The sequence below is a fragment of the Quercus robur genome, chromosome 9 (assembly GCF_932294415.1).
Source record: "Quercus robur chromosome 9, dhQueRobu3.1, whole genome shotgun sequence".
NCBI classification, from domain to species: domain Eukaryota; kingdom Viridiplantae; phylum Streptophyta; class Magnoliopsida; order Fagales; family Fagaceae; genus Quercus; species Quercus robur.
Window position 1 is genome coordinate 7,685,835 of NC_065542.1, and position 14,443 is coordinate 7,700,277.

General features: G+C 31.1%; 1 protein-coding gene across 1 annotated transcript in view; it reads right to left on the minus strand.

Moving 5' to 3' along the window:
* The window catches only part of LOC126698262 (protein DOWNY MILDEW RESISTANCE 6), a 78,768-nt gene that overhangs the window by 50,587 nt on the left and 13,738 nt on the right, over positions 1–14,443 (minus strand). The window contains exon 2 of the mRNA XM_050395371.1: positions 1,901–2,086. Within this exon, the coding sequence (XP_050251328.1) occupies positions 1,901–2,086 (186 nt within the window). The remainder of the gene's footprint in view (positions 1–1,900; positions 2,087–14,443) is intronic.

A 14,443-nucleotide genomic window follows, 5' to 3' on the forward strand; every position in this document is an offset into this window, starting at 1 on the left:
GTTTTTTAAAAATCTGTTTATTTTTTATTTTTTATTTTATTTTTTCAAGTTTGTCAAGAAAGATTTCAAGCATCCTAAGAAAGGTTTGTAATTTAGATGTAGAACTTTGCAATTTTTTTTAATTAGAACAAAGGTTTTATTCCTTGAATAGTTCTATCTTTAAAAAGTGATCAATTTTATGTTACTTTGTCTAAAGATTTTAATCATTAATATTATTGTTAACAATACTGCAAATCACTTATATTGTAGATTCATTAGATATAATATTCATATGCGAATAGTTTGATACGTATAACTACAAATGATATTATAATAACACAATTGGTATGTTAGAAGATAATTTTGTATTAAGGTGATATCATTTTATATTTGATGGTTGTTATACTAATGCAATTTATTCATTTCGTTATAATAATTATTTATTTGGTTATAATAATTATATATATTCTACAAAAACCGTGCAACGCACGGGCCTTTAACTAGTAGATAAAATAAAGTTTGATATGTGAAAATGGTATTTGGAATGGATAGGATGACGCTAGTGCTCTTAAAACATAAACAATGGATTCCCTGTCATTCTTGCAAATTTGACAGCTAACCTAACATCACCTATAAATCCTCTTTTCTCCAGATTAGTCTACGTGTGCACTTCTGGAGTCCCCCACCCCCTCTATTATCAACACAAGCCACGTGTTTCAATTTAGCTTCCGTTAAGCAACACGGCTTTTACTCGATGATATTTTCCTATGAGGCCTATGTGCCGACGGTTCGCGTGGACATTTAATCAATGATGCTAGGAATGCAAATAATCATATTACTTTTGTCACATGCAATTCATTGGATCGGTGGTAAGTTATAATTGGTATATGTGTGGATCGTTAAAAAACCTTTTTACTTTTGGAAAACCCTTTCAAATTTTTATAAATAATTTTTAAAAATAAATAGTTAATTACGTCTTCCAACCCTTATAAATTTAATGAAAATCATATTAGAGGTAATTACACTCTTCTACCTTGTTATTCGAATTTTTATAAAAATCTCTTTACAAAAGTTTAACCATGATTAGAAAAAAATTACTGATCAATTTAGAATAAAAATAAAAAATTTATCAAGTACCAAAACACTTTTAATGGCAAATCTCTCCATAACCTAATGAAAAAAGAAAAACAAAAGAAGCAAAATTCACACTTAATAATTTAAAATACACTTTAGTTAAAAATTTTAAACAATAAATTTTAATTATGAAATATCATAATTTTAGAAATCTACCCTTAAGCAAAGAGCAGGTTAGTACATAACATTTCTTAAGCAAAGAGCAGGTTAGTACATAACATTTTTAATATTAATTGAACGAAATTTAGTCAATTGGATGTCAAGAGAGAAAAGTGCCTTCTTCTTTCAAATTTGGAACTAAGTGTCATTTTTTTAAACTTCAAAAGAGAGTAGTGTAATTATCTCATCATACAATATATAAAATATCAATGGATTAGTTAGACAGTTTTCGGTTATTCCAGTTACTCTGATTCATCGTACAATTGACTAACCATTTTAGAAAAAAAGTACTTACTTGAAATCAGGGAGATTGAAGGCCACTCAGGCACATATTTGTCCGTAGGATAACAATGAAGTCTAAGATAGTCTCCAATTGTAGAAAGTCTCAGTGTCTTTGATGGGTCATCTGAGTACAACTTCAACTTCTCTTCCACAGGTAGGAAGTAGGCTAAAGAACTCGATCTGGGGCCACTTCTAACATTTTTTCTACTGCCTCCAAAAAAAGACACCCCATGATTGGTCATCTAGTTATATGTCAAAGAAAAAAAATGACAAATTTAACTATATTTGTGTGTGTGTAATTTATGAGAGAGTAAAAGTGAGTGAGTTGGATATGTAATATGTGTACCTGAAAAAAGCCATAGGATTTGCAGGCCTCTGCAATTAGTTTGACAACTTGGGTTCTATCCTCTAAACCCAAGTCAATGACAGGAACATCATCACAAGCAGAGAACTCAGATAGCCGGGGTCGGTCTGATTCTGGCCTGACATAATTTTCCGGCAAGTTTGTGTAACGAACTCCGGTGGATAGTACCTTGGTGTCCATGAATGGAAAAAAGACAAAAAGCAATGGAAAAACTAATTGAGAGGAGGAGAGAAGAAAAGGTACTTACTTGAAATCAGTGGGATTGGAAGCCCACTCAGGCACATATTTGTCCAGAGGACAACAATGAAGTCCAAGATAGTATCTCTAATTGTGAACCTTGTTCGCATTAAAACTTGTAGAAAGTCTCATTGTCTTTGATGGATCTGAGTATACAACTTCAACTTCTCTGCCACAGGTAGGCTAAAGAACTCAGTAGGCACTTCTAACATTTTTTCTACTGCCTCGAAAGACACCCCATATAGAACTCACTCACTTCTACTCTCTCATCCACACATATAGTTAATTTGTCATTTTTTTTTCTTTGGCATATAACTAGGTGACCAATCATGGGGTGTCTTTGGAGGCAGTAGAAAAAAATGTTAGAAGTGGCCATAGATCGAGTTCTTTAGCCTACCTGTGGAAGAGAAGTTGAAGTTGAACTCAGATGATCCATCAAAGACAATGAGACTTTCTGCAAGTTTTTTTTTTTTTTTTTTTTTTGAAGTAGACCTTCTACAAGTTTAATGTGAATAAGGTAAAGGTTTTCTGTCATTTATCCTCAAAAAAAAGAGGTAAAGGTTCACAATTGGAGATTCTATCTTTTAGACTCCATAGTTACGCTTATACGTACCCGAGTGGCCATCCAATCCCACTGCTTTCAAGTTAGTAATATCAATTTTTCCATTTCTTTTTTCTTTTTTCCATTGCTTTTGTCTAACTCTAGTGGTACAAATTTTTTCATAATATTATCATAACTTTGTTACGTGTGACTCATTAATAGTGGAAATAATGTAATGGAATAATCACATTAAATTCATCTGTGGTTTGGATCGAAATAATTTTGCCTATCCATGATTTAAAAATTGTTGCTTTACCCATAACCTACCTAAAGTATGTTCAGTTTGTTTTCCGTAACCCACCTCTATTAAAATTAAGGGTAAATACGTATTTTTGCTCAAATTTTGTCTTTCTCCTCCCAAAACAAAAAATAACACAAAAATGCAAGAGAAACAAAATCAAAGGGGAGGGTTTTGTGAAAATTAATAGAAGAACTACAACGGCAGCAGCCAAGAACCAGTGTCTTCCTACGAAGAAATTACATCCAATATTGAAAGATTGTTATGGCTTTCCAAACATGAAGTGATGTCGCAAGATATCAATGGTGGTTGCTTGTACTCTTTGCTTAGAGAGTTCGAGATCCCAGTGGAAGATCATGGTACTATGGTACAAGAAGTTGCTGGATTGGCCGGGACATCAATTAGGATGCCCATTGTTGTGGACATAATATACGTGGAGTTAATGGAAATGGAGGTGCCTATTGTGGGTTTGGTGCACGATTACGATACCATAATCTTGGACTCCATGGAGACTTATGAGTCCATTCCAGCGACTAAATCTTCTATTGAGGCCTTGAAGAAGATTAGGTTTCAGCCAAGTTCAAACTTGATTCAAGAATGTAGCATCTGCGTGGAAGAGTTTCAGATAGGTTTCGAAGTCACTAGCATGCCGTGTTCACAATTTCACATGTTTATCACGGAAAATGTATCGGTAAGTGGTTGCAGATACCAGGTTAGCTTGTTTTGAGTCCGGGTCCGTTTGGATACAGCACCAAATGTGTAAAATAATTGAAAAATACTGTAGTAAAATAATTTTTAAATGTGTAAATAGTACCGTGGGACCTATTTTTAATGAAAAAAGTCGCTGAAAAGTGAAATTTGTGGGTTCGTGAATAGTACATGATGTTTACTGATTGGCTGAAAAAGTTTGAAAAGTCCAACTTTGCGGCTACTGTTCATTGAAAAGTGTATGAACAGTAGCCGCAAGTCTCAAAAACGCGTGAAAAAAAAAAAAAAAAAAAGGGAAAAACGCAGACGCAAACATTTCAGCCGAATCCAAACGTAGCCTAAGTGGCCTTACGGAGCACTGTACTGCTTTCCATTTGTTTTGAATAAGTGGCCTGAGACAGGTCATAGTGTATTGTTTGGTTGATTGAAGGGCAATATTGTATTATTCGGTTATTTGTGTAGGTTGATTTGGGTTTTAATTTTTTTGGGTATGTTTTTCGTGTTCAAGATTTATGTGAATTGAGAGAGAGACTAATACAACTTTTTGATCTTGTTTCTCTTGCATTTTTGTGCTATTTTTTGTTTTGAGAGGAGAAAGATATAAAATTTGTGCAAAAATACCTATTTACCTTGATTTTAATAGAGGTGGGTTACGAAAAACAAATGAAACATAGTTTAGGTGGGTAAAGTGACACTTTTTAAATCATAAGTACACAAAGTGATTTCTGGCTAAACTACATATGGATTTAGTATAATTACCCCTAAAATAATAGATTCATGTGGTTTCATAATTACTTCACTCATAAGTCACCACGTTGCAAATTTGTAATAAAATTATGAAAAAGTTGGTGGCACTGGCTTTTTAAAACTTGAACATATCACTGAGCCACTGTTTTATAGAAAAAAGCTAAAGGTTAGGTTTTAGTGGGTCCCTTCCACCTCTTGTGCCTCCATTATTTAACTTTAAAAATACATTACGTGGAAGAGAAAGAACAGCTCTTGACTTGGTCAAGTTAATAAAATAAAATGGGCACATTTATGGCAATAAATAATGACAATTAATAATAAATTATTATAAAATAATTTTAAAATATGAATCCTTGTAAAAGGAAATTGTAAAATATCATATATTTGTATAATTCGTTTTTGTCGATAACTCAAGTTTTTTTTTTTAATTAAATTTTGTTTGATTTAAGTTTCTTAATGACTTTTGAGTAGGGTTATGGTGTGCCTTTATATTAGAACCAATTTCTCTCTCCTTTGTGTGTGTGTTTGTTTTTCAAAAAAAAAATTCTTAATGAATTTCTTGAAAATATTTCTAAAGTCGTCATTGGTTAAAGGCATGATTGATACAACTTAGAAACTGATTTACTTTATATACTAATATATCTAGAACTAGTATTATGTCTATGCGATGCACGGTTTAAGTAAGAATCATATGTAACTTAAACAAAAGATAACAACAGCTAAGTTTTTGTATTTATCTAAAAATTTGATAGAGATGTATAGAAAAAAAATCAATAAGAACTGTTATAATTTTGTGTCTATCCATGAGGTGTTTTAAAAAATAAAAAATAAAATTAAAGGTTGAAATTAGTAGTTGTATACGTGTACTATGATTTTTTTTTTTTTTTAAAGAAAAGTTAACGTTGATATGAACAATTAGTGTGAAACCAAAATTCTAATCCCCTAGAATGCTAGAACTCATAAATCATAAATGAAGTAGATATCCTATTGCTAATTAAATAAAACACTAAGAAATTATAGATAAATTAATAATAAAAGGATTAGATGAAGAATTTGGATTATCTTCACATTGAAATTTTTATCAACTTAGAAATTATAGGAGAAGAAGATAAGAAGATAAGTGAAACCTCAATTCAATAATTAAGAACAATGTAAATTATTAAATATTTAAAAATTTGAAGTTGAGAGAGACTCACATGAGAATTTAATTTTTGTCATTGAAAGCATGGAAGAAGGCATTGAAACTTGAGTGAGTTTCACCCTATCAAGTTTAAGTCTTGTGCGTTGCACGCTATATGTGTGTGTATATGCATGAAAAATGACCTGAATTTAATATTTATTGTAGAAAATAGATGGTGTGGTCTTACTCCTATCTAGCTAATTCTTGTTATAATTCCTTCTTGTAGCATGTGTATATGCATGAAAAATTATCTGAATTTAACATTTATTATAGAAAAGAGACAGTGTAGTCTTCCCCTTGTTTAGCTCATTTTTGTTATAATCCATTTGTTTTGCAAGGAGGGAGAAAACCCTTCTTTTATAAATTTTTTAAAAAAAAGTCAGCGATAATATATAATAGCTAAGATATCAATCTTTGGAAGTGATATCTCATACATATGAGTATTTCAATTGTGGGTTTTGATAGAGTATATATATATATATATATATATATATAATTGAATGGAAGATGATAGAGGTACCTAAATATATATATAAAATGATTTTCAATAATACATTAAACTTTAAGACTCAATTAATCACATATATTTAAATGGAAAACTCTTAAATTTAATAGATAAAAACTATCCAAAACAATAATTGAAATCATGTTTAAGTGAAACCTCAATTCAATAATTAAGAACAATCTAAATTATTAAACATTTAAAAATTTGAAGTAGAGAGAGACTCACATGAGAATTTAATTTTTGTCATTGAAGGCATGGAAGAAGGCACTGAAACTTGAGTGAGTTTCACCCTATTAAGTATAAGTTTAAACTTAAAGTTTAAGTTTTGTGCGTTGCACACTATATGTGTGTGTATATGCATGAAAATTGACTTGAATTTAATATTTATTGTAGAAAAAAGGTGATGTAGTCTTACCCATGTCTAGCTAATTCTTGTTATAATTCCTTCATGTAGCGTGTGTATATGCATGAAAAATTATCTAAATTTACATTTATTATAGAAAAGAGGCGGTGTAATCTTACCCTTGTCTAGTTAATTCTTGTTATAATTCATTTGTTTTGCAAGAGAGAGAAAACCTTTCTTTTATAAATTAAAAAAAAAAAAAAAAAAAAAAAAAAAAAACCCAGCGTTAATATATAATAGTTAAGAAATTAATCTTTGGAAGTGGTATCTCATACATATGAGTATTTCAATTGTGGGTTTTGATAGTTAGAAGTTAGCGCATAGTAGTTAATAATTAGAAAATTACTTTGAAATTTTTTTAAACCAATCCCTTAAAAAAATTTAGTAGAGTTTAAATCACGTTAAAAAATTATCTCTCTATTCATTTTTTTTTAAATCATGTTAATAAAAAGTTACTAATAAAACTATTATTAGTAAACATTTCTTAGGCTTATCTATTTAGCTTTGTTGCCAAATTTATATAATCTCTTTTATTTTATCTTGTTTCTTTTTTCAGAAGAATATAACATAACCAAAAACCTATAAACAACAATTTACATTCAATATAAAAATATTGTAAGGACACAAATTGAGTCCTAAGCCCAAAAGGTAAAAGGATCTAGGCTCAAAGAGCCCAATACAATGAATTTGTAGAGAGTGGGTTGGAAAACTATATTCTAATGAGTTGAGTAACAATTATAATAGATTCAAATGACAATAAAGTAAAGATAGACTGGTTTTATCTAAAGAAAATCATTCTCGACATAATCCGATGAGATCAGTTCTTGCATAAATTTCTTGATTTTGATTACAAGCACAATTTTTGTTGCTATAGTATTTTCCTCTTAATTCTCCTATCCCCTACCCTTAGGGTCTTCTTTCTGTTTTATACTATCCTTCTTCCTTCATCTTTACCCTCCACATGTAGATTAGATTGCTGGTGTTAATACTTGTCCCATCAGCTAGGCTTGTTCGTTGATCTACCGGCATCGACTAAAACCGGTTTGACCGCATTGATCCACCCCTCTTAGGGCTCCACCAAAGGTTTTCAACACGGTGGTCAGCGGCATTTCTTTAGTACCGATGTCGGACCGGTGCAGCCATCTATGTTGAGACGTGCACACCACCAAGAACCGAATCGCATCGAGTATGTTCAATATCTATATAATTTTTTTAAAAATATATATATATGGCGTGCTGAGCAGTGAGCACGCCGTACTCTCAGTTTCTTAGTTTAAATAGAGCACACTGTGCTCTGTTCTCTCAGTTTTTTTTTTTTTTTTTTGATAAGGACTCTTATTCTCACCCGCGTGCGAAGTCAAAAAAAATATATATATAACGTTAGTGTGCCTATCATCAATAAATAAAAAGTGTTAGCGTGTGTTAGTCCTAAAGTCTGAATAGTTGTCTTGCATTTAAAAAGAGAAAAAAGAAAACCAATGCTGTTTGGTTAGTGTTAAAGACTTAAAGTCACTGTGTGTAAGATTTTTTTTTCTTTCTTATACTCTCAGCCACACACGTAACCAATACCCTAAGACTGAGTTGTCTAACTTGTCTCTTTCTCTCTTTTTTAGACTTTTGCTCTCATACTCAACTCACTCACTCAGTCACTAAGCTCGGTCACCTACTCACCTTCATTTTCTTCCAAACCTTAATCTTGCCAAACAAATATTAAAGTTTCCCTCTCAATCTCAGATTCTCAGGCTCCCACCTAACCATTTTTTTCTAATCCTTTGCCCTCAGTCAGTCTCTTTCTCATATCCATTCTCCACCATGGCTCTGCCACTATGTAGTTCAGTCTTTGGTAACCCTAACCCCTAATTTTTTTGGTTTTATTTTGAGTTCACTGAATGTTTCTTGTTGATTCTAATTTTTGTTTTGTTTTGTGTGTTTTTTTAATTTTTTAATTTTTATGGGTTATTTTCTTGTAATTTCAAGGGTAATTTAAGAGATTCAGCTTCAGCCTAGTAAAGGACTAAATCTCAAAGGCTTAAAGAGTTCCTGGGTATCTTCTCATACTAATTATAATATTATTTTGAGTTCACTAATGTTTGATTTTTTTTTTTCTATGCTATTTGATTTTGTTTTAAGGGTTATTTTCTTTTGGTATGGTTGAGACTTGATACTTTATAATTGTGTGTTTAATTTGGAATGTTGTGACAGGTTTAGATTTATTAATATGTGTTAATGTGTTTAATAAACACATGTTTAATTTGAAAGGTTGAGAGTTAAGTCATATTATAGTTGAGATTTGATACTCTATAATTGTGTATTTGATTTGGAATGTTATGAGTCTTGTGACAAGTTGAGATTTGAGTTCTTGTGGTTGAAACTTGATAAAAAAAGGCTCAGTTAAAAAGAAGTCAAAGTGGGCTCAAAATGCTATTTTTTAAAGGCCAAAGGCCCAAAACTTAGAACAGTAATTTTTAAAGGTCCAGCCCATATAATCGAACGAACCGCATCGAGCCGTTAAGATTAACCGCACCTTGTGTAGGTCGGTTCTTACCTTCCAAAAGTGAGTTGCAGTCAAGCATAGGGTGAAACCGCACCTTATAGGCGTGGTGCAAAAAACCTCTCTAAAACCGACCGAATCGAACCGTGTACACCCCACCATCAGCACCTTCCTGAAGTCTTTGGGGAGCAGCTATAAGGCTGAAAATTACTGTTTAGGTATCATTTCCTCATTAATGTGGCTAGAGAATTAGCTACAAAGCATTCAATGCGGTGGTAGCAACTTTCTCTTAGAATTATATGGCTTTCCTCTGTCCTGTGTTTTCAGGATGCTTGTCCTTATCAACGAAACCTCCTGGAACATTGCCCTAGATGGCAGACCACATCTTCAGACCTTGCCTAAGCTCAGCCGAGGAAGCATTCTTCATTGGACCACCTTCTTGGACTCTTATGACCACCTTTTCATTCACTAACATGGACTCCGGTGACAGTGTTTTACCCGTCCTCAAACTACTTAATATTCTTGAATTGGGCCCCTGGCCCAATATATATATATATATATATATATATACATACATACTACTGGGCCTATGACCCCTACAAATATAATCAAAATTATTCATAATTTAAAATTAAGAAATTAAGACAAATTATAAACTAAGATTTAAATTTAGAAAAAGAATGAAGAATATTGTAAAAGAGAATAAATGAGTACAAAATTTTCATATTATGAATTGGGTTAAAACAGATGTGAGAAGTTTTTATCAATTTTTTTGAAGTTAAAGAAAAATAGCTTAAACAAAATGAAAAATTAATAATGAAGAAAGAATGCATTCCTGTTATGGGATTTAGGATATATATATATATATATATATATATATTGATATGTAGGTAGAGTTTCATTTGATATAGAATTTAAATCCTATTGGAATTAAAATTTCTAATCAATTTGTTTGTTGCTATCTCATAAATTCCATAAAAAGTGGATAAAAAAAAGTCATATGAATAGAAAAAAAAAAGAAGACATTTTTTTTTTATTGAAAAAGGAAAATTTTCTTTTACAACCAAAAAAAAAAAAAAACCAAACGTTTTTTTTTGGAGAATAAATATTTATTATATATAGATACTTTTTTTTAGAAGAAGTAGAAGGTGTTTACTTTAAACTCAAATATTTATTACTTTATTTACAATTTTTTTTTTAACTTTATCCAAAAAAAATTTTGGTGAAGGTATGAACAATAATTATTTAAAAAAAAAAGTCACATGTGAAGAGGAAGATTTTACTGTTGAATACGTTGCTTTTTTTTTTATTTTTTACGGGTATTATGTTTTTTTATTTTACATGAAGTAATATAATTTGAATTAAAAAAAAAAAAGAATAGATGAAGATTGTTGCTGTTTTTTGTTTTTTATGTGTTTTTTATTTTTTATTTTTTACACGTAGTAATATGATTTAAAAAAAAAGGATTAGATGAAGAGTCTGTAATCAAATTAAAATTTTTTATCAACTTATAAATTATTATAATAATAAAAGGATTAGGTGAAAAGTTTGGATTGTAATTAAATTAAGATTTTTATTAATTTAGAAATTGTAGGAGAAGAAGATAAGTACACAAAAATTATATTAATTTTTTTAAATTCAAAAAAAATTACTGTAATTTAGTGCAGCTATTTGATGCAACCAAAACTTTTAAGCCTAATTTTAATTATATATATATATACATGATGATATGATATGATAGGATGATTTAAACTTTGATGATATTTATATTTGTTTCAATAAATTATCATGGTTTTGAAATCGGACTGGACCGTATGATTTGACCGGGTTAACCGGAAACCATCCACCAAAACGGTTCTTTTACCTTCAAAAACCGGCATACTGAAAAACTCAATGAATCGTGCGAACTGCGATTGAACCACCTGTGTTTAAAAACTGTGAACGGTTATCACAGTTTCGCAGGTGCAGTTGATTCAGAGTTTTTATTTTTATTTTTTTTTTGTACTTACCGGTCAGCCATTGTTGAAGCTTCAACCTCAGACCTTGAGATCGCATCAACATTTCTTCTTATTCTTCTTCTCAGTCTCGCTCGCCCCTTCTTTCTCTGCAATTTTTCTGATTGCCATTTCTGCATTTTATCTTTCCCTGCGTTGTTTTTGTTTGTTGTTTCTACATTTTCCTCTCATCCTGCGTTTTTTCCTTCGCACTCTAGAGTCTTCTAGGCTGTGTTTGGTTCGTGTAAAAGTATTTCCGGAAAATATTCTATTTTCCAGAAATGCTATTTTCCGGAAAGGAAAATGTTTTCATGTGTTTGGTTGCATTTCAAAAAAATTTTCGGAAAATATTTTCTGATGTTTGGTTGTGTTCTTGAAAATACCATAGAAAACATATTTTCACATTTTCTACTTGTTGCTCACATTTTCTCACATTTTCTTGGTTACCAAACAATTATATAATATCAATTATTCATCAAAACACAAACAAAACCCAGCAAAAAATCATCAAATCCGGACAAACGAAGGCGAGATTGCGATCGGAGAGATCGCGATCGGCGCGATCGTGATCGGATCGGTCGGCGCATCGCGATCGGTAGCGCGATGCGTCGATCGCGTTCGCGCGATGCATCAATTGCGATCGCGCGAAGATCGACGCATCGCGCGAAGATCGAAGCAGAGATCGCAATCGCGATTGCCATCGGCGCTATCGTACGAGCCGGTGATGTCGGCGGACGGTGATGTCTCTCTCTCTCTCTCTCTCTCTCTCTCTCTCTCTCTCTCTCTCTCTCTCTCTCTCTCTCTCTCTCTCTCTCTCTCTCTCTCTCTCTCTCTCTCTCTCTCTCTCTCTCTCTCTCTCTCTCTCTCTCTCTCTCTCTCTCTTCTATTTTCCAAGGTCGGAAGTACTTTGAAGTGAAAATAGAAACGCAGCCCTAGTCTACTTTGAGTGACAACTTGCTTTCAGTCACACACTAAGTACATGCTGTCATTCACTCCTTTTTAAAATTTTATTGGGCTTTGTTCTTTATTTTATCAAATTTTTAATGCTTTGTACGTCACTCTTCTAGCTTTTATTTATTTTTTATGTTTTAAATTTTCATAAATGGTTGAATATTCAAATAGGCTTTGGTATAAAACAATTTACCGGGTAGTCAGATGGACTTGAGCATGACTTAAGATAATTTAGACATAAACTCTCATAAAAAAAATTAATAATAAAAGAGTAAAATATTGAACATTAACAAAAAATAATTTAGGTTTGTTTAAGATTTAATATTTCTTATTTCCCTTATGAAAGTTATGATATAAAAAAGACATTTGAAAAATAGGTCTTTATGTTTATTTTGACTATTCTAGTTTATTTTTCTACTTTTATTATATTTATTTATATTTTAAATAATTATTAAATTAATTATGACATTATCACGATTCGACTCCGATTCAACCTCGGTTTAACCTTAAAAACCTTAAACCTCTCATTTTTATGGTTCATTGAACAGTTCAGGTTTCAAAACCATATAAATTATAAACCCATAAGAAAGAGGGATACAACAATTTAATGACCAGTGTAAAATTTATACTTTTATATTATTACAAAAGGATCAACTACTAATACATGTTGTTACGTCCCCTATTAAGATCATGCTGTGTATTGGATCTTTATTAGTCAACTTCTATAGCCTATCACAAATATCATGTTGTATTGGATCATGATTAGTCAATTTCAATAGCCTATCACAAATTTTTGGAAAAGCTAGTGTGCCAAACATAACATCGTGTATCTCAAAATAGATTAATGACTAGAAGATCTTGAGTTGTTAATTGAATATTATTTTTTGGACATCTATCGATCTTGTCTCTTCAAATTTCATCTAAAAAAAAAAAACTCGAGATCTTCAAATGTTCTTTTCTTTGACTAGTTGGTCTTACACGATGGGCCGACGATATCTTTAATTGCGATATATGAAATTATGAATATCTTCCACAAAGCCCATTATTTCCAACTATAGACTAATACGTGTGAAAGTTACAATTTTTGAAAGAAAAATATTAAAATTACAATTTTTTTTCAAACTATTGACGTGACGAATGATTATTGTTAAGTACAAAAGTAATATTAATAGTGGGTTCAAACGAGAACTAGTAAAAATTTGTTACATCAATAGTTTGTGATAGTAGCATTAGTCTTTTTGAAAACCCATTATAGGGTTTATCTCTCTCAGCCATGTAAACTATATGTAAAAGTGATACATATTTATTTTTAGGATAACAAGTCACAGTTATTGGCTTATAGCTAAAGTTGTGGCATAAAAATTATGATAAAAGAAGAGAGTTCTTTTAGTACCACAAACAAACTCACAACTTTTGTCACAACTCTTTTGTGTGATAGACTGTAATTGGCTATTGTCACTTTCTCATAAATCCACAACTTTTTATGGTAGTAGATGTTTTGCTAGAAGAATTATAATAAGTAAACTAGTAAAAGATTTCCCGAAGACTAGTAGTAGTGAAGACTAGAAGGCAGTCCCAACTTCCATGTGGTGGGTAGTGGGCATAATTGTCAAAACGTGAATCGTATTGTAAATAGATTTTTGATTTTTCCGTATCGTGTATTATATCGTATCGTGTATCATAAGATACACAAACGCTTAATAAAATTTATAAAAAATTATAGATATACATATACAAATAGTATATTCATTCTAAATTTTAAATATGTTCAATTAATAACTAATTTATTCATCACTTATGTAATAATATTTAACAATCTTACTAAATAAATCAAACTAGCATGTGTTTATAACATATTTATTCAAATTACTTAAATTCAAAGTGATAATATATTACAAATGACCCAAAAATAATAATTTATTTTCATCATATTGCCTCATAAACCCCTGTTAGGTTTTGTGGAGCCTAATTTTGTTTGATTCGGTTTGACGACCCGACCCGACCTGAATAATGTTGCGTGGTTTTTTAATGGGAGATTTACTGAGGCTTAGTCCATGGAGCGGAGGCTTACCCCTGAGAAATTTTTTTTTGGCCCATTTTGTATAATAGAAACAGACTTTGATTAGGGTTTTTATTGTGGGTTTGGTTGACGTGTTTTTATTGTGAAGAATAATTATAGCCGCATCTCGTATTTTCTTCTTCCCTAATAATAGTGAAATCACTGCAACTCCATGGACGTAAGCAAATTACTGAATCACGTAAATATTGTCTTATGCGTGTGATTGTTTTTTCTTTGGCGTGTGTTTTCTTTTTTTTTTTGTTTCTCACAGGTTGGGATTTAGGTGAAATTCCCTACAACCCCATCTAAGTCAATGCTATCAACATATCATTTTGCAAAATTATTTCTTTATTAAAATTTTCTTAAATTGTCATTAACATTTACTATCTCTTCTTGTTCTTTTTATTTTAA